The sequence below is a fragment of the Trachemys scripta genome, chromosome 1 (assembly GCF_013100865.1).
Source record: "Trachemys scripta elegans isolate TJP31775 chromosome 1, CAS_Tse_1.0, whole genome shotgun sequence".
Classification (NCBI taxonomy): Eukaryota; Metazoa; Chordata; order Testudines; family Emydidae; genus Trachemys; species Trachemys scripta.
This window is the reverse complement of record NC_048298.1, coordinates 95,337,147-95,363,039: the sequence shown is the minus strand read 5'-3', so window position 1 is coordinate 95,363,039 and position 25,893 is coordinate 95,337,147. Positions and strand designations below refer to the sequence as shown.

General features: G+C 42.7%; 2 protein-coding genes across 3 annotated transcripts in view; both read left to right on the top strand.

Moving 5' to 3' along the window:
* Positions 1 to 7,262, top strand: part of BTBD11 (BTB domain containing 11) — a 281,768-nt gene extending 274,506 nt beyond the window's left edge. For both annotated transcript variants that reach the window (XM_034778075.1, XM_034778064.1), the window contains one exon: positions 133 to 7,262. In XM_034778075.1, the coding sequence (XP_034633966.1) occupies positions 133 to 342 (210 nt within the window). In that variant the 3' untranslated portion in view covers positions 343 to 7,262. The remainder of the gene's footprint in view (positions 1 to 132) is intronic.
* An 8,201-nt stretch (positions 7,263 to 15,463) lies between these two features.
* PWP1 (PWP1 homolog, endonuclein) overlaps positions 15,464 to 25,893 on the top strand; it is a gene marked incomplete in the record, with an annotated part of 32,222 nt that continues 21,792 nt past the window's right edge. The window contains 6 exon segments of the mRNA XM_034778052.1: positions 15,464 to 15,671; positions 15,823 to 15,881; positions 18,281 to 18,468; positions 20,057 to 20,142; positions 23,960 to 24,056; positions 24,704 to 24,814. Coding sequence (XP_034633943.1) covers positions 15,606 to 15,671; positions 15,823 to 15,881; positions 18,281 to 18,468; positions 20,057 to 20,142; positions 23,960 to 24,056; positions 24,704 to 24,814 — 607 coding nt within the window.

Genomic DNA, 25,893 nt, shown 5'->3' with positions numbered 1-25,893 from the left:
TCAATGTTCCCATCTGAAAAATGTAGCTTGTATAGTTTGTGTGCAGTTTGTAATCTTTACTTCTCATGAACAGTATTTATTGACCCATATCTATCAGAGTGGTTACCTTTCTTTAATCCCCACTTTTTGTAGTTTCTCGGAGTCACAGAACTATCCTCCTATTGTGAAGGCTACTTTCTAAAAAATATGATGGTCCTCATTGAAAATGAAGCTTTCAAACAGCTGTTGTATGACAAGAATGGAGACACGTCTGGTCAGAATGTACTACAAGACTTACAGAGGACGTTGGCGACACGGATTCAGTCAATTCATTTGTCTTCTTCGAAGGGCTCCGTTGTATAAAGGTCTGAGATCGCGCTCAGAAAAGACACTGCGAGTTCAGGCTCCTGTTGCAGTTGCTTAAATGAACATACAAAATTCTGCTTCACATTGGAATATTTTTTTTTTTTTGTTGGCCAAAGGTGCTGCTTTTAGGCTGCAGCCTCACTTAGATGAGGGAATACTGTACATGTGGCTCCTACCCATTTTTGAGAAACAAGGATATAGCACTATTCTGTGAATTACTGTTATGTTCAATTCTGAACGCAAAAGTGTGGTCTTGGAGCTAATGCCAACAAAAGCCAGAACTCCCCAATGAACAGCAGAAGCCTCTGCCTGAACAAAGATGCCATGGACCACTTAAAATGACAAATGGGTTATTTAAGGTTATTCTGCTCCACCATGTTATACATTTAAGAACTGTACTGTACCTATCCCAGAGTCCATTCTATTGTGCATTTAAGAAACGTAAGATTTGTTAGTTGCTGTTTCATAAGGGTCAACTGTGTTAGAGAGTTGGTAAGACTGTTATAAATGAGGAAATATACTGGCAAATTTTTAGGGGTGGGAACTTTTTAAAATTGTTCATAACAAATGGGGTGGCCTTGTAGTTTAAAATCTATTTCTTAAGCTTAAAAATTCATTTTTGACAGAGTTGTGTTTGCGAATCTATGTAACATGTTTTGTTTTTTAAAGGCACACTGTGTAAATACTGTATACATATGAGCAGGTTTTGCTTGTATTCTTTCCTAAGGTGGTATAATCTTGCCTAAATGGCTATGGTTACACCAAAGAGGTACATTACCAAGACAATATCTAATACAGTAGTTGGGGAATAAAAATCTGCATGCTAATTGTGATTTGGGGTTAAAAACAATAACAAACTCAACATGCATTTGCATGGTAACTGTACCTGTGAAATGTTATGTTTGTGCTTTGTTTTGCCAAGACTGCTTGTCAAACTCCATTTGTGAAATTAGCATATTTACTTTTTTTTCTTGGTGCAAATGGTAGTGAGATGATTCCCACAGAGACTTGTTGGAAGATGCTGATTTCTGTTTGTTACATGGAAGAGTTAAGATCAGCCTTTATTCTAGTAACATGTCAATATTTCGCTACTGGCCAGAGATTGTGACTAAGTTAGACTTTTTTAAATTATTATTAAATATGTACTATAGAATAATTTCTTACTGTATCCTCTGAATGTATAGGTTATCTACAATGGAGGTGTTCAATGTCAGGGCTCAATTTATTTTGCAGCATACTGTTAGCAAGAGAGATCTGTTAAGTGCCACAATTTTCTGGACAGCTTGTACTTGATGATACCTTTCACGAATCGGTTGATTTAAAACATAGGGAAGACCTCAGTAAAGAGTAAGGAGAAAGGCGCTACCTTTTCAGTGGCAAAATTACATGTATTTCTTTTCTAGCATGCTTTTTGAAACTGTGCCCGGTTCACAGATTTTTAGAAGCTTTAATTTGACAGTGCATGGTAACTTCTTGGACTTTTGTTAGAGTATTTATGTCCGGTGCTATTTCATGTTTATAGCTTTTGGAATGCTCAGAAAACACAGTCTTTGCATTAGTTACCAACATGATAGGAAACTGTTTTATTGTTCTGATCTGTAAATCTTCCCGTATGCTTGATCATTTTAAAGCCTATACAGTATCTGCAACAAATTACAAAATTGTCTAAACTACCATTAATGTCTCAGAGACACAGCATGTCAGCCTAACAATGAATTATCAGACAATTTGTTTCTGCATATGATATGCCATATAAGATGTTGTCTAGATCATTTAGCTACTGGCGACTTACTTTTCTGTGAATGTTGCAATGCTAGAGAAGCAAGAACCTGATAAATGCAATTGCAACTCTTGGGGGTGCTTATATTATAGTTTGGTGTGCTTCCTCACTCACTGAAACCCATTCTTCCATATTGGTAACAATCTACATAATAAAAACAAATCTCACCCAGCAGCTTAATGTTAACTTCTCTAAATATAAAATTATAATGCTCCAGATTTTTACCCAGTAATCAAGTAGGCCAAATTCTACCCTCAGGTACACACAGAGCTCCCACTAAAGTAATCAGGCATTGCAGACATGTATCTACAAGCAGAATTTTTCTCGGTGGGAAGTAAAACCACAGGTATAAATTCAGCTAGGCAATCTGGTATCTTAACAGGATGATAACCACTGCTTATGTAGCAGTGACTTCAGGGCATACATTAATAGCGGTCCAGGGCATTGGTAATGGGATATAGAGTCCTATATCCCTGGGTTCTTCATTGGAATGTTGATGTAGACTGATGTCACCAGCACAGAAATCCACCACAATAGGTGTAACTTTCTTTGGCAGTGTCAGCAAAAAAAATCAAAGACTGGATGGGGAAGGGAGACTTCTCTCCTGTCTCACCCTGAGAACTGGCTCCTCTAGGTTAGGACTGAGACGCATAGGATGGGCTGTGGTAAGCTTGAAGTGTCACTGACTTTGTGGTATTTGTTCTGCTGCTAAACAGAGGACTTCACTTGCTCTATCTCTAGTACATCTTTCATGAGCATTACATTCACTAGAAGTATTCTGTTAGGAACAAAGGGACAAATTCTCCCTTCACTCTGTGCACAGGGGTTACTATGGACTAAAAGGGAATTGTGTGAGCATGCAAGGCAAAATTAGACCCAAAACTAGTAGCAGCAAAGCGTACCTGCCTCTAAACAAACACCACAAATCTCCTTCAGCAGGACTGTGTCAACCCATAGATTTGTGCATTCCCTTTGCTTCTTCAGGGGCTCATTAATCTGGAACATTGCGCACGATCTAATGCTCGGGGTTCCAGTGCATAAGCCTTCAGATTTAAGTTACTGCTACCATGGGATTTGCTTTGCTCTCAACTAAACATGAACAGGAGAACAAGATTATAGAAGTCTATGGGATCAAAAATGCTCCTGAAAGAGGATTCTGGCTATTGATTGGTGTGGCAGTGTCTATTGCTATTAAAGCTATTGTTAATGGATACATTAGAGTACATTGCACGGTTATTGGTTTGCAAACACTGGTGGAAAAGCTCATGGGAGGGCTTATTAGGGCAGCAAAAACTGCATGGTTTCCCTCACAGAGTTTCCTCCCTGTTCTTCAATGGGGGGCAGAGTTCCCAGACTCAGCTAAGCAGGGGGGTACAGACCTGGGGTCCCATTGAGCTCCACAATGCACAGATTCTGGAGTCCCTCTGGGTGCCTAATCCACACCCAGTCGAACCAGAACTGCTATCGTTCCATTTCAGTAGAAGCCTCTGTGGTGAATTTCATTCAAAAAAACACTTAGAATGTGACCATGATCCCTATAAGACATGGCCTTTCCATACAGCAATCATTATCGTAGTGGTACATATCAGTGTCCTTTAGAAAGTGCTGTTATTTCAGGAAACAAAAGCCTTTGTTCATTAATCTCTGTACCGATTGCAATAATTCATCCCTTCTGGGGAAGAATTCCCTCTATCCTCCCCCCGAGGAATTTCAGATGGTTGGGTGAACTGGAAATTCTTTTTAAAACCCTTAGAAAAAGTGTATTAATTTTTTCAATCATAACTCGCACTCCCCTTCCCTCTGCACAACGATCTAGGGCTTTTTTTTTCCATCTAGGTTTTTATAAGGTCACCCATCACTGTGGTATCTGGGCATCTACAGGCACTTTGACCCTTCTCAGTTGCAAGTCCTGCCTTTCCTTCTCTAGAAGAGACCCAATCTCCTCTTAGCTCCCTTAATTGCCCCGCAGTCCCCAGAACGCACCCACTTGCCTAATCTGTTGCCAGCTCCCTCCCTGTTCTAGAACCATGCTGGTTCCCTCCCTGACCCTGGCAGATGTTATCTCAACTAACCCAGCTCTCCCCTTTGGTTCATTGCCCCATAATCAGCTTGAAAACTGGCAGAGGAGGTGGGCTGGGTGGAAACATATGATAGGAAAGTTTGGGGGCATCAGGGAGCAAGGTTAGTACTCTTTTCAGGGAAAACTCCAAAACCATCTCCCAGTTACTCAAATCCTCCCTGCTCCACAGATTGGAGACCTTCCATCTCTTAGAAACAGATGGCTTCCAAATATTTTCTACTCTAGAAAATGGCCAGTTTCCTAAGGGAGCCTTTCTCCAGGCTAAAACTTTGCATGCACGTTCTTGGCTCAGAACTGAATTGATTGTGCAAAGTATATAAATGTATATATTCCAAGTGGTGCATGGGGAATTAGTGGAAAGCCTCTCACTGGCACTACCAGGAGCTGCTCTGGTAAGTTTCCACCTGCCACTTTTTAAACTGACACTGTTCATGTTGAAGATCCACTTATAGTTGTCTTCATACCAAAAACTGTACTAGTCCCTTTTGGATGCATTACAGTATGCGGTGTGATAGGGAGTCTTTCTGGACCCTCCAGTTCTGTGCCAAAATGTACTGTGGTTTGATGTTTGAAGATTTTTTTTTTTTTTCAGTGATTTCAGCTCCCACTGAAATGAGCTACATTTCAATGGTGCAGTAGTGAGAGAGAGAGCTGGCCTTTTCTTCAAAAACAAAAATCAAATTAAGGGCCCAGTCCTGCACACAAAACCAAGTGAAGTCAATTGGGACCTGTCTTGTCAGTGTGTTATTGACATATGTACAGCTGTCATTAAATTGAACACACCTAAATTTCTATACAATATTGAGATTCCAGATAGGGCTCAAGCCATACTAGACAAAAAAGCCATTTCCCTATATTATTGACTACAGGCCAAATCAATGCAAGTTGCAGATACTCAAGACTTCCTCAGGAGTCAGCTCTATATTAATAATAATTCGTACATAGGACCAGATCCTGAAGTCGGTATGTGTTAAAACTGGCACTGAAGTCAGTCGGTGTTCTGCGTGAATAAGGGTGGAGTAAAAGCTGAATAAGGACTTTGGGATTTGGCCCATGGTGTCTTTAATCTGAGAATCTCAAAATGCTTTACAAACATTACCGGCTTGATATTGCTGCTCTTACTCCTGCTTAATACCTTATCCCAGAAATAGTCCCATTGAAATTAATAGGTCGAAGGATGGAGTGCGCTGTATTCTCATTTCTAATATGCATGCACTCCTCCCATTGACTAGATAGTTGAGCTCTAGCAAATGTTAACTTTTCTATGTCAGTATAAATGTCTGCATTGCATCTGAGAGAGTGAATTTGTCTGAACACCTTTGGCTGGTGGCTGACGTCGGCCAGTCAACTTTCCATCATTTCCGCTGCTGTGTTTTCATTAAAACTTCTATTACCTTTCCCACTCACTGCGGTTATAGATTATTTTTTCTTATCACATTTCTGAAGCAAACAAAGAAAACAACCTGAAATATCCAAGCAGAAACAAATTATGTTTAAAAATAGGGCAAGTTAGAAAACAGGGACACTCAGCCATACAAGGATGTGACCTTTATAAAACAGTCACATTAGAAAACAGCTCGTTCTTTAAATGGGCCTTAATCATAACACCTCAGCCATGCTGGCAAGGATGGCTTAGTGATCTAAGGTTCAAATTAACTAGAGTCCTTCAAGCCACATAATCAAATCCCGGCAGCATTGACTGACCCTTTCATCACTCTGTGATCGATAAATTCAATACCATCTAGTTTACTGTTGGGGGGAGGGGTATCGTTCAGGTGAGACGTTATCAAGTCTGGTCCTTTCCGCTCTACAAGACCTTTAAACAGCACATACGTAGCGCTTCAAGTGCAGGGATTTGTCCCATTATCCTTAATTGAAAGTTCCCCTTTCTCCCGTTGTTGTGCAGTGAGCTGTGTGCCAGTTGGATGGTGCCCAATGCCCCAGTGGTGGCTGGATTTCAATGGTGCTGTAGGTCTCTAAATCATGAAGCACCTGAGAGTCTTCAGAATGAACAGTGCTACATAAAAGTAAAATAATTCATCTTATCAGAGAGCCCAAACTAAGTAGGGTCAAGGCTGGCTAGACCTCCAATAAAACGTGCTTCAGAAGGCAGTGTTGGTGGGTCAGAAGGTGGCTTTTCCCCTTTGAGTCCCTGAACCAATGCCCTAGCCTGGTGTTTGAGAGCACTGTGCTATGGGTGGTGACATCTTTCAGATGAGTCATAAAGCTGAGGTCCTGACCCCTTGTGGTCATTAAAGAACTGATGGCACATTACACAAGAGTAGGTCAGAGCTGTCAACCTCAGGGTCTTGGCCAAACTCCAATTTAGAAATTATATGGTGCCTACCAAAATTCCTCTTGTGTATTTTAAATAGGTATGTTATTCACTTCTTGTCCTAAATGTCTGTGTACCGTTGCAATGTACTGTTGTAAGCACCTGCCTTTCACCCTAGCATTTGCTTGTATATCAGTGGTAGATGAAGACATTTGTGTGAGAGAGAGAATTATGCATATAATAAGTCAAACTCCCACCCTACATTGCATGGGTGCAACTACACAGCAAAGTATGATACTTTCCTAGTGCTCTTTTCAGCACTGTGTGGAGGGCCTGGCTAATGTGTCTCCTGGTACTTTATGGCCCCAAGGTGATGTGGTCAGGACCCATGCACCCCTCTATACTGTGTCCTGCATCACACAATAGAGAGGTCTGGATCTTGCTCGTTTTAGAGCAGCATTATGGTGTTCTGAAAAGAGTTCCCTCAGCCTCTTTGCACTAATGAGATGGCTACTGGACTATACTTCAGTCCAGCTCATCTGCAAGCCTTCCCCTTGTAATACCACCTGCACAGAATGAGTCTACTCAGAGCAAGATTTTGAATCTGTAAAGCATTTTAAGACCCTCTGGGACAAAAGATGCTTTATAAAATCAGATATTCTGTATCTGAACAGTTCATGTTCTGCGTCTTCTGTTTTTTACATGTGAAATGTTTTTGTTTTTTTATTTGTGTGAGTGAGTGAGAGAGAGATGGACAGTAAATAAATGTACTGTATATCTTATGAGATGTGAAATCATGTCTGTAATGAGATCTCTTGCTAATGTCAGTCAGCCTTCCCTGATGCTAAGGGTTTGGCAATATGCATTATTGAATTGAATAGCTAAACCTCCAGCTCCACTTGCCCAAAAGGGCTTACCTTTGTACATAGGTTAACATTTTTTAATGTTTGATATAAGATCATTGAAAGTAATTTGTAATTTAGATGAGGGAGAAATGGGCATTCTAGAAAAAAAATCAATTCAAATTATAGGGTGGGGGCCATTCATAAAGCAAACCAAAAGGCTTGGTGCAACACCCGTTGAAGTCCAGTAGATTGGGCCCCATTTTTTAGTTCTTATTCAGACATTAAACAATTTGCCATGAATCTGCTACATGTGAATCTGAAGTGTAGATCATATTGAACCTAAGCAGAAAAGCAAAATGCATGTATGTAATTGGGTACCAGCGTCTATGTGCTTAAGTAGGGAAAGATCCCTCCCCATCTCCATCTCTGAAGACCTGGCGTGTTCTTACGTTTACTTCAGAAAATAAAAGATGAAAGAATCCCAACGCCAATGCTTGGGTGACACAGAAGAGCTAACGCTGTAAATGAGACACGCTTGCTTGCTGCCTTCATCCTTGTCCAAGTCTATCAGTTACCTCTTTAAGATTTCAGTAAAAGTTATATTTATAAAGTTATTAGGGAAAAATGAAAACCAGAGAGAAAGCCATGATGGAAAAAATTCTTTCCGAGAATAAAACAGAACTGTAGCATGAAGACTTCAGATTACAAAATCTGCAGCAAACCCTTCCTGCAGAAAAAAGACAGTTTTTCGCTGTCATCTTGTAAAACTAATGATGGTTTGATTACTTGTTGGAGCTTTTTTATTAGTATTAGTATTATTTCTGTATCTAGCACAGGAAGCTCTCATATGCCATCTCTCAATGAGGTTTCTATGGAAAAGGTTTCTTTATTGGGAAACAAAAATTGCACAACCAGAAAATACTATCCAGAGCACAAGGAGGTGATGTCCTACTTTATGCAACCATCATTTAAGTACTGGCTTTTGGGTTTATATAAGTGTTCTAGTTATTTTAAAATGAACAATATATCTGGAACATTTGTTTGCCCTTCTCATTGTCCATTTAAGCTTGTACAAACTGCACAATAGTAAAAGCCACTGCACAGAAAATAGGGGAATTATGGATGATTTAAAAGATTAAGCAATAGTTTAGCTCAATCGGTACAATTTTTGAAAGGGTGATTTAGGAGCTGAAGGCCCTTTTTCAAAAGAGACTTAGGAGTCTACATCTTATTGAAAGACATTGGGACTTAGGCACTTTTGAAAAATCTTCCCCAATATCAAAACTGTTCAGATCTTAATGTTATGGAGCAAGCTGTCTACTCCCAGGAAATTAAAAGTCAAGGAGAATAATCTACTTTTAACTCATGCCTTATTTAATATGAGATACCAGCCTTAATTTTAAATGTAGCAGCTTTTGTCTAACTGTGTCACAACCTAAATTCTGCTTTAAAATATTTTTATTTCATTTCCTTGTTTTCTTTTCTTTTTTTAAGTTTAAAAAGAAGGTTTTTCTTTCCGCATAATGTATTCAGTCTGCTGGATCTTTACGTGTTCAATCATATAATGAGATCCTTAGCACATTATAAATGCTAAAATGTCTTAGGAAAATTTCTGAAAACATGTTCACTGAGTGCACCTTAGAATATTTTAACCCCCAATCTCAGATGTTAAGTCTTTTAAAATCTCCAGTGAGATTAGGATTCATGCCTTGCCAAATGTCATTTTGTAAATCTAGTGTTAACATTGTACAAATACAAACCAGCAAGGATTTTTTTTCTTTAATCTGATTAGCCAGATCTTCTTTTCAAGGGTAAAATAACTTGCTTTTAGTTTGAGACTATGTATGCAAAGCTTCTGAGTGAATTGTTATAACCAAGTTAAGAAATGGGGGAAGCTGGGTTTAGAGAGAAATTTAACTGCAGTAGTGCAAAAGGTACACTTATTTTAGGGCCTGAGCTAACTCCCACTCACAGCAATGGGAATCCTTCCACTGACTTCAGTGGGAGTTGGATCAGGCCTATAATATTTAAAAGTGTGCTAAAGCAGTGTGTCTTAGCCTTTTTGATAGCAAGGACCGGCTTGCTGCCTTCCTAAACTGTGTCAGGGAGATCCCAGGGACCGGCGTCGGCCCATGGACTTGTCGTTGAGAAACAGTGTGCTAAAGGATATACTCTCCCCTCTCCCCATATGCAGAACTGTGGTTGGTATCAATGAGAGGCTCCCATAAGGACTGAAGGGAGAATATACCCTGAAGGCCCAATCCTATCATCCTTGTGCATATTGGCCCTAATTCAGCAAAGGCGCTTAATTACGCATATGCTTAACGTGTGTGACTTTAAGCATCCCTTTCCAGCAAAATACTTAAGATCCATTGGTTTCAATGGTACTTAAGCATGTGTTTAAAATTAAAGTTAAGCACATACTTAAGAGTTTTGCTGAACAGAGATGGGATTATTCATGTACTTAAGTGTTCTGGTGATTCAGGGCCTTCAAACTTCCAGTGATTTCGCTGGAAGCATCACACATTTACAGGCTGCAGAATCAGGCTCAAGTGTGGGTGTGAAGCATTATTATGAATTGGACTAGCCTGAGAAAACAATGGCAATTTTAATTTCAGGAGAGTGACATTCCATGATCATCCGTTTAGCTGGGAGGGTTAATATGTAATATTTACTATAATTACATTTCATCTTTTTTTAAAAAAAACTCTCTCTCTTTGAGGCAGCACCTGAGTCCAGCAAGTATGAAATAATGCCAAAAGACTTTAAATACTTACCCATATCGCCAAACCCTGCTAACTTGCCCAAACAGAAGTAGTCCCATCAAAATTATGGAGAGCAAGATTTGGCCCATGGACTATACAAATTTACTGATGTGTAAACACAAGTCCCAATTCAGTTCAGTAAGACTGATTACTTCCTGGATAAAAACACATCCTGCCAATTCACCCTGGTTGTAAATGAACTGAAGTCAAAGGAGTTATAGCAGAGATGAATTTAGCTCGCTGGGAGCAGTCCAGTATGTAAGCAAAACTCCCAGTGAAGTCAATAGGTGTTTTCCTTTGTAGGGACTGCATAATTGGGGCCACATGATGAACTATATTTATCAGACAGACAGACCATTCTTGTGTAAATGCTCTTGGTAGCTTTGTGTGAAGGCCAAACAAAACAAAACAAAATCAAACTTCATGGGAACACACCAGAGAATAATAAACTTGCACCTTGATAGGATAGCTTTATTAGTGTATATTATATGTAAATTTCAAACCAGAGAATACATGTCGTTCACTGTACGTATCTGGTTACTTAGGTGGCAGTGCTGTGCACTGCTGTTTAGGAGCTCCAGGTTCTCTAGTCTTGGGTTTCCAACTCTAAAGGTTGCTGGAGGCCAAGCACATCATCCTTGGGGCCAGTCAAAAATAGGAGGGATGGAGTGATAGCCACCCACTACAAATGTGGTTATGACTATGGATCAGGACAGAGGTTGGCTTTGGAGAAGGTTGCTTGCCCACACTCCTGGCCAGTGGATAAGAGCCTCCTTCATAGTCATGTAAAGTAGAAGGGAAGTTATTGAGTTTCTGGTGGTCCACGTGGGTGGAGAACTCAAAATCCTATTTGAACCAGTCTTTAATAGGGACCTGGTGTGGTAAGAAGGAACCCATGATTTAATGTAACACAGAAAGGACCACAACAAAAGAGTGTGTATATACCTATCTATTTCCTAACGTCTCTGTATTGAATGGGTTTGATCATTTGTAAAAAAAAACCAACTGATTGCTCATGTTGTGTTACTGCTTTTAATTTCTTTGCATGAACTCTGGCATATAATTCTTTAAGGGGGAAAAAAAATATATATATATATATATAATAGCCTGCAAAATATTCTTGTTGGACAGCCATGTTTTGTGCAAATTGTATATTATTGTTGTGAGCAATATTGGAATATGAACTTTTATTAGTTGTTGGCATTAAAATATGTTTTTATTGATAGTAAATTTGTCATATTATTTTTGGGTGTATGTAGCATGGGCTTTCATATTCAGATGTGAGCACAACTACCGAAAGGGCCATTTTCAGTGCAGTGAAAATATCACCAACTTTCACTAAACAAGCAGGCATGCAAATGACATTCATTTTTATGCAATTTACAAACTTATTTATTCATGCCAATTGACAGGCCTATACTTTTTTAGGCTCGCTATAGCAATGCTTGACTTCATCTTTGAAAAGATCATGCTGTTAGCCCCTTTTTAAAAAATGGAACCAATGCCCCAATCCAGAAAAGCATGTGCTTAACTTAAAACACGCAAGTAGGCCCCTTAACCTCAGTGAGACCACTCACATGCTTAAAGTTAAGCATCTGCTTAAATGCTTTGCTGGATCAGGCGCTAAAAAATGTAGTTTTCTCTTGCCTTTGGATAGTAAATGCTTTATTTTCAGCTTTTCATGCAGCACATTTTTCAGTTTAGGGACCTGTTTAAAGTGAAATATTAATATGGCTTTATGAGAGCTACAGCAACTATCTAGTCATTTGGCACTTGACGTTTATAACTTTTGGGTGGCTTGTAAACACCATAAATAGCTGTTTGCTCTATGTTTACTTCTGGGAAATGTGTTCTATTGATTTAAAATGTTTAAAGTTAATACATTGACTACCTTTTTTGTACATTTGTTATTTCAAAGGTTTGATTTAAATTATAACAATTGTAGTATATTTTCAGACTTTAAATAATAGCTGACAGTTCTGTATTTGAGAGGCAAAGTTATTAATAAATATAGCAGATTCATATTCTAATCCTATTTTATACCGCTCCCTCCAAAGGTTTATCAGATTGCAATGAATACTCCTGAACAGCAGGTGGAGCTCTTTTGAGTGTGTTTATGAACCATCCCTGTTCAATAAAAATTTCAGTTTTTCTAGCTTAGGAAATGGTGCTCTGAGTGTTTTTTGTTTTTCCTTCTCCAGTTCAGATATTTCTCTGTATAATTCAAACACCAATAATGTTGAGATTCTTCCAGTAACAGGGTCCCAGAAATCTTATGATTCTATGGATTTTACAGCTTGAAATTCTGACGGTTTCTAGTTCAGCACTTATAATATGATTGTCATTGTACAGAACATGGAAAAGACATGGTCCCTGCTCCAAGAAGCATTCAGTCTACAGCCCTGATCCGGCACATTCACTTTGACTTCAGTGAGACTACTCGTGCTTAAAACTCAGCATGTGCATAATAAGTCTTTGTAGGATCTGGGCATAACTAGACAATTTGGATACATAAAGACCTGGGTGATCAGTAGTTGGAGTTATCATATAATGCTGAAGCAAGGGTATAAACTAGGTGGCAGTTAAATACTAAAAGGTGTCACAAAAGAAGTTTGCTTTGGGAAGAGATATTAAAAAGGATGAGAGCATCACCGTGGAAATCAAAGCAGGGGTTAAAAAACCTTTGATTTCAGGTTTTTTTAATCAGCATGTTGATTTTATTATTGATTTTATACTACTTTTAACTGTTTCAAATCTTGTATGATTTGGGAGATTTAGAGTCAAATACTGCCCTTATATTCTTGCTTAAAACTCCCTTGATTTCAACAATAGCCATATGGATATGTGATGGCAGGACTGTTCCCTTCATCTGCATTTTGTTTATTGTAGAGCCGAGTGGAGGAAAAAAGGTGGTAGGACTTTTTCATGCTCTGCCCGCAAAATAAGATCTGCATGTGTGAATCATCCCAATGAGATGCTGCTCACAGTAGACTGTGCAGATATTTAAAATATGATCATGTGTGCTGTTAGGCTCTGGGGGGCTCCTTGAGCTAATTTCCCCCTTAGAGGTGCTTGAATGTGCCTATGGGCTCTGCTAAGCACCTTGGAATTGGCTCCTTTGTCCCTGAGAGATACCACCATGTTTCCCACACACACACACACCACCTACCGTCTGGCGCCACAGTGAGACATCAAATTGTTCATCTCTTTGACACTTCCGTCAACATAAAGCATCTTCATTAAAGCTGTACAGTGGCACGCCAATGCAGCATTTTAAGTTAGGGTGACCAGATGTCCCAATTTTATAGGGACAGTCCCGATTTTTGGGTCTTTTCCTTATATAGGCTCCTATTACCCCCCACCCCCTGTCCCGATTTTTCACACTTGCTGTCTGGTCACCCTATTTTAAGTGTAGACTTGCCCCTAGTGTAGTCACTCTTATAAGTGCTCTTTTCCAGTTTAGTTTATGGAGAAAGGGTTTAGGCTAAACTGCAAAAAAACATATACCAGAATAAGGGCAAGTCTACACTACAAAATTAAATCGACCTAAGTTGCATCAACTTACAGCCATTGCAGTAATTAAACTACTTTTGCATGTCCACGCTACCAATTTAATTGTCAGTGGGGAGCATTGTGGGACGGCTTCTGAAAGGCAGCAACAGTCAATATAAGTAACACAGTGTTTACACTGGCACTGCATCGACTTAAGCGCTACACCTCTCGCAGAAGTTATGAAGTTGGCGTAGTGGGTGAGTTACATCGGTAGGAGCTTCATTTTAGCATAGACACTTACAGAGTTAGGCTGATGTCAGCTGCCTTATATTGACCTAACTCTGAAGTATAGAGCAGGGCTAACAGTGTCCACTTAAGGACTTATGCTGGTATAATTATACTGGTATTACAGTACTGGTAAAACTTTCCCATGTAGACAAGGCTTACTTTATTTTTTAATGAAAGCTAAGATTCTGGAGAACAAGATAGTAACTTCCGAGAAGTGCCGGTGTGGTGTATGAGTATGTACTGAATTGGCTGTGTCCGAGGCCTACTGTAAAGTGCCGGAGGTACTGCATAAATGATAATGGTCTATGCATCAAAGAACTGGAGTCTATTCCTGAAATACTGAACATTTAAAGGAACTAGTATTGAACAATACATGAAAACGATGGAGATAACTGCTGTTGTGCAAACCCTGACCCTACCAGTTTCCATGGTGAAGAGCAGCCAGAGTTGAAGCCGTACAACTGCTTTGATGAGTAGAGGACGCCCTTCAGGCAGTTGTGCAGCCCTCAGATAACCACCCAACCCACCATTCTTCTTCCTGGCTCAGTCCCACATCCCACTACCCTCTCCCCATCATGTGGGGCTTAAATGATGTCCTGGAGGCTCTGTGTTTACATAGAGCTTTCCTGTGTCCCAGCAGGGGAGCAGCATGTGACCAAGTGGTATAGGGGAGAAATACTTTTTGCAGTAGGGAGGGAGGAGGTTCAGTAAAGCGACTAGTAATATAAAGTACAACAGAACACCAGGATGGAAATTACTTACGCTGCAATTACTCCAGAGGCCCCAGTTAGGTTGGGCCTCATTGTGCTAGCACTTTACAAATACAAAACAAGACACAACAAATGGATGCAGCAAACAAGGCACGGGAGATGCCAGAAGCTAATTACAAATACTGTATTTTGATAGATATTACTGTACTTCCTTGTCACTCCAGCAACACAGAAGGCTCACAATAAAAAATGGAAAATGCCCCACAGCACTGTTTGTTTGACATATGGTTAAAGTACTGTAGTCATGCTGTCTGCCAAGTTTAAATGTTGCTGTCCAACACTTGTTTTATTATGTGAACTATTCCTTACCTTAACCTCATTTAAACATTTTCCGATACTTGTAGTTCCCGGTTAACCTCTGAAACAAAAGTTTAAGTGATGCCGCCGTCCACACGGAAACCCCCCGACCCCCAGCAGTAAGGAGAACTCCCGGCCTCTACTCCCACAGTCCCGCTCCATCCCCTCCCCGTCCCCCAGCCCATCTCCCTGGCTCCTCCACCAGCCCACCCCTGTCACTTCCCATCCCCTTGGTTCCGCCCCCACCCCTGGCACTTCCCCCCGTCCCGCCCCGTCCCCCAGCCCATCTCCCTGGCTCCTCCCCCTCCCACCCCTGTCACTTCCCATCCCCTTAGTCCCGCCCCCACCCCTGGTCCCTGGCACACCCCTTGGCCCCTCCTACTTACTCCCAGCCCCTTCCCTTCCCTCTGGCCCCGCCCATATCTCTCCCTGCCAGTGGCTGAGTTCGCTCCTCCTTCCATCGGGGCGGGGTCTCTGCCTCCGACGCGTCACTGGCTTCCAGCCCCCCCCGACGCTTGGTGATGACCTCACGCAGGCCGTCTCGCCCTCTCCCTGCCGAGGAGTTGTCAGTATGAGGTTACGTCATCAGGAACGCGACAGTTTGTGGGGCAGCGGTAGTAGGAGCGCGGCGCGTGTCAGAGTTGTCCGCAGGTTCCGCGGCCGGAGCCATGAGCTGCCCCGTGACTTGCGCCGCCTGGGTGCGCAGAGGGGTCGCCAGGGGAACGCCCGACAAGGTGAGAACCCCCGAGCCGGGAACGCGCCTCGGTGCTGGGCCACGGTCCGTCGCCGCGATGCGTCGGGCTGTGCGGGCCCGTCCGGGGCTGAGGGGGGCAGCGGGGCCCTGCGCTCCCCGGCCGCTCGATCTCAGCGCGTTTCCCCTTCTAGGTGCGGCTCAGCGCGCAGGAGCTGAAGCGGCTCATCGGGGAGGCCGCGGAGACGCTGCGGTGAGTGTCCGCCTCCGAACACGCAAGTCCCTCCGTGTGCCCCGGGGCAGGGCCTGCCCTACCAGGCAGTGGTGGATCAGGGTGCCCGGGGTACGGGCAGCAGCACGGGCCCAGCCCCGCCAGACATACATGGGTGAGATCTGGGTGTCAGTCCCCCAGTTTAACTGTGTAGTGTAGTCATGGCCTTGAACAGGCTGTGTGTTGTGTGAGTTATGAGACTGGAAAATGAGATTACTCATCTGTGCTTGCCCACTGGTAAGGAGTGTTGTCAGCTCTCGCAATTACACAAGTCTCTCAACTTTCATGTTAAAAAAGAGTGAGTTTCTAGCCCTGCTGATTGTGGAACAAAGCTTGAAAATGTGACCCCCTAAAGGCTCAAAAAACAGAAGACAAATACAAGGAATCTCATACTTTTTTTTTTTTTTTAATGACATGATTTTTAAACCCATCTTGTAATGGAATTGCCAATACTGCAGACCTGAAAAACAGTTGATGTTAAATAAAGAATACCTATATACATTCACTGAGAAATAGCGCAAGACTCATTTTACCTAGGTGGAAGGTAACCGTGTTTATTTGCTAGAAATGATCTTCTGGTCCCCAATTCCACTGGGGCTCTGCATTGGTGCAGTGGTTGGCCAGGACAGATCTGATTGCGGTGTCAGGGCCTGAGTACCCTGAATTCCATGTGCATTCTGGTGAATATTGTCAGCTCCCCTCCATCTGATCTCAGCTTTCATTTTTTAAAAGTCTACCCTTTTCTTTACTAAGAGAGCTTTCAAAATATTAAGCAATTACCATACCAAAATATTAAGTAAGTTCTAATGGCTGTCCCTAAAAATCGCAAATGTTATTTCTGAATTTCTGGTTTTTTAGAAGCTTAACCTTTAACTATTTTTTTGTCATTAACTTTATAATTCTACTGCTGTTACCAGTAGCTTTGCACAGATAACTGTAAACTGCATGCAACCTTTTCTTATGGATTCTCTCCCCCATCCCCATTTCAAAAGTATGCAATGCAAGGTTTGAGGAGCCTTTTGTTGGTAATTATGCATTTTGTTAAAATTCAGTGTGGAAGCTTAGAGAATCACATCTAACAACTACAAATGTTACGATCTCTTCATAACATCTTGTACTTTGTAGCATTCATTAGTACTCCAGTCATTTTATTTCTGTACAAAGATCACAAGTCAGATTTAAATTTAGAATATTTAATGATCCTGCTACCAATTTTTACTCTTCTTATGGGTTAAATGTCATATGAAGGGAAAGTGTTGTTTTATAAAATAAGTGACAAGAACAGCTCTTCAGCAAGCTCTTTCAAAACTGAAAGACCTTTGCATTAGATATAGTTCTCTTATAGACCCAAGATTGTGTTCTATCCTTGATCTTTGTGCATTGATGTCAGTGGGAGTTTTGAATGCAGGCATAGTAAATATGCCCACTTGGGAGCAGTCTCTTGTGGAGTTCTCTCCAGTGTTAGCAGTTGGGTGTCCTCCTGCAAAGTGATGTAATAAAAATAAAAATTCAAGAATTGTTTCATTGCTCAACCTGCTGCTGTTCAGACCTTTGCATTTTATATGTTGGCAGAATCTGAATCATTGCCTTAGGGAAGGAAGCTTTGTGAAAGTTTAGGGTATCTGGGATAGGTTTTCTTTTCCTGTGACGAATGTGGTGTGATGCTGGTAAATCTGCTACAGATACTTAACTAATGAAGCGTGTGCTTCTTTTGGAAGGAAGCAAAAAGAATTGTTGGAGCCATTGGAGTCTTTGAAAGAGTGGGTGGGGGTGGTCACATTAGGTAGGAAGACATTTTTAGCAGTTGCATTTTGGGTGGATGAATGAGGGGATGTGATTTTGGTGTTGGGGATACTGGATAGGTTACTGTAAAGAAAATGGGCGATAATGAAGGCATAAATGAGAATTTCAGCTTATGGGATATAGAGGGAAGATCAGATCTTCAAATGTGGTGGAAGAAAGAGCAAGATTTGGATATAGTCTAGGGTTGTGTGGAGAAGAAAGAGGAGGAATCAAAGATCAAACACACCTGTGTGTAAGAGGGAGGATGATAGTGGTGTCACAGTAATGGAAAGGGTAAATGAAGAGGGGTTGGGACACTCAGTTTTAGCCATTTAAAATTGTCGTATTCTGCCAGGAAGGCATACTAGAGAAAATGTCATTGGTAGGCTGAAATGCAGGTCTGGCTAGGAAGAGACAGGGAAGGAGTGGAAAAATAGATTTGAGAGTCATTGGCATAGAAACAATAGTTGAAATCATGTGAGCAGGTACGTTAATATTCCAATACCTCATTACCAGTCCCCCAAGCAATTTAGTGAAAATGTCCCAAACTCTTAACTGACTCACACTGATAATTCAGTGAGTGGTTTTTCCTTATACAGAGAAGAAGCAGATGGTAGTGATGAAGAAGAACATGGACAGGCTGCAGAAGACGACATGGATGTTGCTAGTGGTGAGACAGTTGAGCCTCCTCAAGAAGATGGGGACCAGGAAGAAGACACTGAAAAGCTGAATGATGATGAGCTGGCAGAGTATGGTTTGGATAAATATGATGAAGAGGAGAATACAGGTAATGTCAGTCTATTTCTCCTGTCAAAAGTGCAGCGTAAATGAAGAACCATGTGTTTCTCTTTTAGGTTAGGTTAATGCACTTATCGTGAAACTGTTATATAACTTTACAGGTTTCCTCAACAAGTGCTTTTAAATTCAAGGTTTGAAAGGCCCACTAGCCCAGATTCAAGTACAAGTTTGGAGTAAGCTGAGTGGGGCTAAGGAATGGAGTAGCTGGAGCTATTGGCCCTTTCCATGAGGGAAGGGAACAAGACAGAGAGCTGTGTTGGTAAGACTGTAGCTCTCTTAAGATATGTCTACACAGCCCATGGCAGCAAGCCTCCCAATCTGGGTCAACAGACTCAGTCTGGCAAGGCTCATGCTTTTGCTTTAAAAATAGCTGTGTAGACAGTGCTTTGAAATTGTGGCTCTGGCTGGAGCTCAGGCTCTGATGCCTAGGGAGCAGGGTGGGTTTCAGAGCCCAAGCCACAACTTCAAAGCACTCTCTATACAACTATTTTTAGTGTGCTAGTGTGAGCCCCGCTACCCCAAGTCTGTTGACCCAGGCTGAGAAGCTGGCTGCTGCAGGCTATGTAAACATACATGATTTGAAACAGCAGCTCCCCTTACTGCAGTTCCGATGCAGAGCAGCTGCAGTGTGTTTCTTCCAACAGTGCAGGTTTACTAGGGAGTTTCTGTTTAGGTTTGGAACCTGTACTTCTATCTAGTTCATTCTTACGTTTTTGAAACAATGTGCTGCTCTTATATTGAAAGGAAGGCTTCATTATAGCTACAGGCGCAGGAGTTTCTAGTCTGATACCTTTATCACAAGCATGGAAAAAAGAGTTGTGTTGTCTCATATATTCAGTGATCACAACTCCATTTATCCAGAGGTGGCCAACCTGAGCCTGAAAAGGAGCCAGAATTTACCAATGTACATCGCCAAAGAGCCACAGTAATATCAGCAGACCCCCCATCAGCTCATCTCACCCCCCTGCTCCCAGCACCTCCCACCCACTAGTAGCCCTGACGATCAGCACCTCCCCTCCCTCCCTGCACCTCTCAATCAGCTGTTTCGTGGCATGCAGGAGGTCTCTGTGAGGAAGGGGTGGAGTGGGGGCAGGGCCTGTAGCAGAGCCAGGGGTTGAGCAGTGAGCACCCCCCTGCACGTTGGAAAGTTGGCACCTGGAGTCGGTGCCTATACAAGGAGCCACATATTAACTTCTGAAGAGCCACATGTGGCTCCGGTGCCACAGGTTGGCCACTCCTGATTTATTCCTTAAAAAAAAAAATCTTTTCTCCCCTTCCTCTGAAAAAAGCCACTGTTGTGCTTTAACTAATAAATGGTATGTTTGGTCCAAATATTTTTGTTGCCTTATTGGCTTGAGAAGGAAAGTGGCTGCCACTAACTGGGCCATCATTTTATTTTTTTATGTATAAAATACACACAGAAGAAGAAATATTTATGTGCATGTGTAATATAAATTCTCCTTCTCCTCTGTCACTTGCCAAAAATTCACTACTGTGCCGTTTTTTTATTTGATTTTTTTGTTGCTAATTAGTGCCCCATAATTGTTGTTAATTGTGATATACTGAAATTCTCATAGATGCTGTGAGCCTTGGAGACACCTTAGCCGGTCTTACGGTGTTTGGGAGTAACGAACGTGATCCTTATATCACTATTAAAAATACTGTAAGTATATATATTTTTTTTAAATCTTGTGCGGTCTTTCAAGGTTTAGGCATCTTAAATTGCATAAACTAAATATTACATACAGTTTTCAAAAGTGCCTATGGGACTTAGGCTCCTAGATGCCTAAGGCCATGCCTACCCTACAGATTTTGGTTGACACAAATTACATTTTCACAAAGCCCCCAAATTATGATAATGCTTGTGTGCGTGTATACTTGGCTGCTTGCATCAGGGCTGACCATACTCAACAGGAGTGCTTGTGTCGATGCGAAGCGTGGTGCACCACGCTTTGCAATCCCAATGTACTGCTGTCCGATGCAATGCCTTCTGGGAAGTTTTTGCAGTGCGTAGTGAGATAAAATGACTTGCCCAGAGATCTCTGGAAACTAGGGGTCATGCATACGAGCAATATAATAACCTGAATGGGCTTATGCCAATATGCAACTTCCTTCATCCATATGTCATAATTTTTGCATCTTTTTAAAAATTCCACAAAACTGTATAGCACTTTTTGCTGTCTGTCATTTCTGGCAGAAGCAATAAGCCTGCACAGCTCTGCACTGGTCTCATGAACATTGCAAATACAGGGTGCATGATCCTCCAGTATTTACAGACCCATAGGCAGAACCACAGCGATGAGGGATATGTCTATTTCTTTGAGGACCTATTGTTAAGGACATAGCAAAAAAACAACTCAGGGTTGTTCATGGTGTTCACAGAGCAGCTGCAGACCCCAGAGCGCCCCGCTTCTGGGCCTGGGAAACAAGCACTGACTGGTGGGAACACATCATAATGCAGGTTTGGGATGATGAGCGGTGTCCACATGCCCTCCCCTCACCAAATCCTACAAGGGAATGAAAAGCTGATAGCAGCTCTACCTCAGTTTTACTACTACCTCTACTTGTATGAGTAAAACAATGAAAAGTCTAAACCTATGTCTTGTTAACTTGGGGATGGGATGAGTGTCATCTTCACATTTAAACACTAAAGGAAAATACATGAATGCACTTAAGCAAGGTTCCTTCCCCTTCATCAGGCTCATCCATCCTTGGTTGACGTGACTAGCTGGACTCCCCTCCTGCCCCTCCATGTTCTTCTCCTTCTCTCTGTTCACAGCAGGGTCTTGGTCTGTATGGTACCTGGGGGAGGGGGTGTCTCTGCAAAGTATGGCATGTAGCTTGTAAAAGCTGCAGGTCTGTAGCTCAGCACCAGATTGATTGATGGCCTCCCTCTCCTTGTGGGGTATGCCTGCTGCAGTTCCTTCACTTTCACATGGCACTGCCGCTGATCCCTGTCATACTCCTTCACCTAAAACCCTGTGTGATCTCTTCATGGATGTCCATGTTTCTACTGCTGGTCCATAGCTGTGCTTGCACAACATCTTCTCACATAGGCCCAGGAGATCCAGTACTTCCTGTCTACTCCAGACAGGCATGTGTCTAGAGCAAGGGTGGGCGAACTTTTTGGCCCGAGGGTCACATCGGGGTGGTGAAACTGTATGGAGGGCTGGATAGGGAAGGCTGTGCCTCCCCAAACAGCCAGGCCTCCGCCCCGACTGCCCCCCTCAGAATCCCGAACCCGTCCAATCCCCCCTGCTCCTTGTCCCCTGATTGCCTCCTCCAGGGACCTCCCACCCCTAACTACCCCTCGGGACCCCACCCCCATCCAACCCTCCCGTCCCCTCACTGCCCCGACCTCTATCCACACTCTACCCTCCCAACAGGCCCTCCAGGACTCCCATGCCTATCCAACCCCCTCTATCCTCCATCCCCTGACCGCCCCCCCCCCCCGAACCTCTGACCCATTCAATCCCCCCTGCTCCTTGTCCCCTGACCGCCCCCTCCCAGAACCCCCCACCCCTAACCGCCTCCCGGGACTCCTATGCCTATCCAACCCCCTCTGTCCCCCATCCCCTGACTGCCCTCTGAGACCTCCTGCCCCTTATCCAACTCCCCCGCTCCCCACTCCCTTACCATGCTGCTCAGAGCAGCAGGAGTTCACAGCCCCACCACCCAGCCAGAGCATTTAAAGACATTTAAAAAATGTGGTGTTTTAAGAAGGGAGTTGGCTTCTGGTCTCTGTAGAGTGGAGTTAACAATTGTGACCAGAGCAGTCATTGTCTGGCATTGTGGGACAGCTGCTGGAGATCTGTTAGGCTACGTCACACAGCATCTGCACTTGCTCCGCCTCGACCTCTGCAGCTCAACGCCATCCAGGGAAGTGGTTCTACTGCATCACCTTAACGGGGTGCTTGTGTCACCTGGGGACAAATTTAAGTGTAGACGTACACACAAATAGGTTGACACAAGGCGACTTACATTGACCTAACTTTGTAGTGTAGACCGGGTCTTGAGTTACATTTGAAAATAGGACTTAAACTCCTGAGTCACTTAGGCACTTTTGAAAATTTTACCAGTTGTGGTCAGTGTTCCCTCTAATTTTTCCCACCTATGTGTGGAATGAATTTTGTTATGTGCACCAATATGGAGATGATGTGTCACACATCACCTCCATATTGGTGCACATAACAAAATTCATGTGGCGGGGTCGGGCTGGGGGGTTTGGAGTGTGGGGAGGGGGCCAGAGGGTTGGGTTGCAGGGTGGTGAAGTCTACGCTGGAGGTGCAGGCTCTAAGGTGGGGCTGGGGATGAGAGGTTTGGGGTGCAGTGGGGCTGGGGATGAGAGGTTTGGGGTGCAGTGGGGCTCCCTGGGGGTGCAGTGGGGAGAGAGGACTTCCCCGGCCTCCCTCAGCTGTCTCTCCCCACAGCAGCACCTGGGCAGGGCTAGGCTGGGCTCAGGGAGCATCTCTTCCTGCCGCAGCCCTGAGCGTCTGCGCGGAATAGGCAGCTGCACGGCCGCAGAGCTCAGAGGGAACTTAGGTTGTTGTGTCTGTGATCAGTTTGATCACTCTTGTTGCTGGCCTGTTAATTTATTTTCCTCCATAGTTTACTAGTTGTAACAGCAAAATTTTGGGAAGTCATTCAGTTTGAAAATACGCACATGACTTAATTTTTTTAACATAACACTGAAAGGAACATGGCTGATTTAGGGTTTTTCTACATAGGGACACTCAGGAAAGCTAAGTCAAATTAATTAAAGGTGTGAAGTAAAAACACATTAAAGGGCATTAAACCCCTGTGTGGATACTCTCATTCAGAAGTTTTCTGTACCTGAATCCCAAAGGGATTTAACTAATGTGCTTTCATTTCACACCTTTAATTAATTCAATTTAGCTTTCTTCTGAGTATTCTGTGTAGGCATGCCCCCTTAAAAATCACATATCTGAACGTTTCTTCGCCGTCATTGTTAGAAATAGTGGCAAATGTACACTTTAATCCAGTCAAAGTAGTTTCAAAAATTCTGGAAAAGCAGTTAGAGTAGGCTAATAATTTAAAGAGGGCTTGTTAAATTATAAAGAAGTTCAGAGTGTATAGGCCATGTGGGAATGATACCGATGTGTGAGGGAATAGGAACTGAAGAGCTGGTGATTTGGGGGCGCGGGGTCTGGAAAGATTTGGGGCAGCAGGTTGTATTGTGTTAGGGGTACTTCTCAGGAGAAGGTTTCATTTTCAACACCGACACTCTCTACTGAATCCATCTAGCTCACAAACGATCCCTCAACTCATTTGATTGTCTAGTCTCACTGCTGTGGCACTTCCCCTCTCCCGTTTACCTTGTAGGATGGCCTCAAGGGCTTGGCTACCTGACCTTTTTCAGTTAGTGGTAAGAATTAATATTCTGTGCTTCAGAAAATTTCTATTTTTTTTTTTTTAATTTTTTTTAACTCCTTAAGTTTTCTCCCTCCCTTGGCCCTTAGGAGCAATATGAACAGGAAGATTTTTTGATTAAGCCCAGTGACAATCTGATCATTTGTGGAAGAGTTGATAAGGACCACTGCAGTCTAGAGGTTCACCGTGAGTAAACAATATTTGGTCATAAAAGCAGGCCTAGAAAATACTCTGCTTATCCAGTCTGATCCCTATGGCTTTGCAGGACTGCTCCCTCTGTTCTCCATTTATCCTGGCTTTTGAATAGATGGTGGCATCTGGCACAACTACATTTCTTGTGCTCTTACCTCTGTAAAATAACTGTTTAACAAATGCTAATGAACCCTGACCTATATAAATATACCGAGAACCTGTACAGTGAAACATCAGCCAGACAATAATACTCTTATCATTCTTATTTTATGAATACACATAAGCAGCAAGTGTCTCTTATATACCAGATGTTTTAAAATAGTCTCTCAAACACAAATGAAGATGATATAGGGTGTGCAAGGCATAAACTGAATCAGTCTGTACTTGATGTAGATAAGTACGTTATTCTTCGATCTGTTGAATTTGTCACCTAAAGTAAATGTTCTGTGGTGCCTATCGTTCTATAGAGAGGCTGTAGCTCTATGCTAGAAACTGACTATCACAAATATAGCTTCCAGACATTATCTCTATGCTGGGAATATTAATATTTGCTCCATCTGACTGTGTGGGAATGTACTAAGTAGAGTGGCTTATTTTTCTCTCCACTGACATAAGTTTTTTTCAAATTCTCTCTCTTTCAGTTTATAATCATGAAGAGGACTCATTTTATGTACACCATGATATCCTCTTACCTGCATACCCTCTAAGTGTGGAGTGGCTTAATTTTGATCCTAATCCTGATGAATCTCCAGGTAATAAATGTCTTTGGGGTGCCAAAAGAGATCATAGCTGTCTAACAATAGCAGTGTTTGAATATGAACTGCATAATTAACTTAAAATGCTGTGACTAAATCATGGTCTCCTGCAGCAATATTAACACAGAAGCAAAGCCAAGACATGGGAGGAAAAATTAAATATGGTGGTGAATGTAACGGGGTGCCCACCTCCTGAGTGCCTCCTAGTGGCAGGGTGTGATACTGCAATCTTTGTCCCACTCATGGCACCCCCTGTAAGTTGCTGACCTTGTAAGACAGGTCTTCAGTGGCTCAGCCTTCCAGCCAAATCACACAGTTGAAAAATGAACCCCTTCTGGGGTAGCAAATACACCTCTACCCCGATATAACGTGACCCGATAGAACACGAATTCGGATATAACGCAGTAAAGCAGCGCTCCGGGGGGGTGGGGCTGCATGCTCTGGCCAATCAAAGCAAGTTCGATATAACGCGGTTTCACCTATAGCGCAGTAAAAAAATTTTGGCTCCCGAGGACAGCGTTGTATCGGGGTAGAGGTGTAGTTCATAAACTCTCCTCTCACCAGGGTCTTCAGCCCTATTTCTGGGCCCTTTAAATCTGGCTCTCTGCTCAGGCTTCTGAAGGAGCCTTGTCTCCCTCCTGGGCTTAGGCCCCTTTGCCAGTGGGGGAACCTTGGCCTGCCCACTACTCCAGGTTCCAGCCCAGGAGACCTATAAACAGCAGTCACATATTGCTTCCTTCACTTAGTTGTTGCTGCATTCCCTGGGACTCTTCCTGCCTGGTCCCTTTACCTTTGCCCGTTACCTTAGGGTTAAAGTTCTCAAATATTTTCTCTCTCCCATGTCCAGTAAATGCAGCCCATCAAGCTCTTTTCTCCAAAGAGGAGCACCCTTCCTCATCTCTCTGGTCCCAGCCAGGAACTGACCTGCTAAGGTCCTGCAGCTCCTTTTATCTGAGCCTGCTGGGCTCTTGATTGGCTGCTTCCTTCTGGTTTTTCTAGGGCGGCCTGGAGGACCCACCTTCATTGCTCCTTCCTGGGGCAGGGTGTAGTAGGACCTCAGTGCCTCCAGCAGGGGG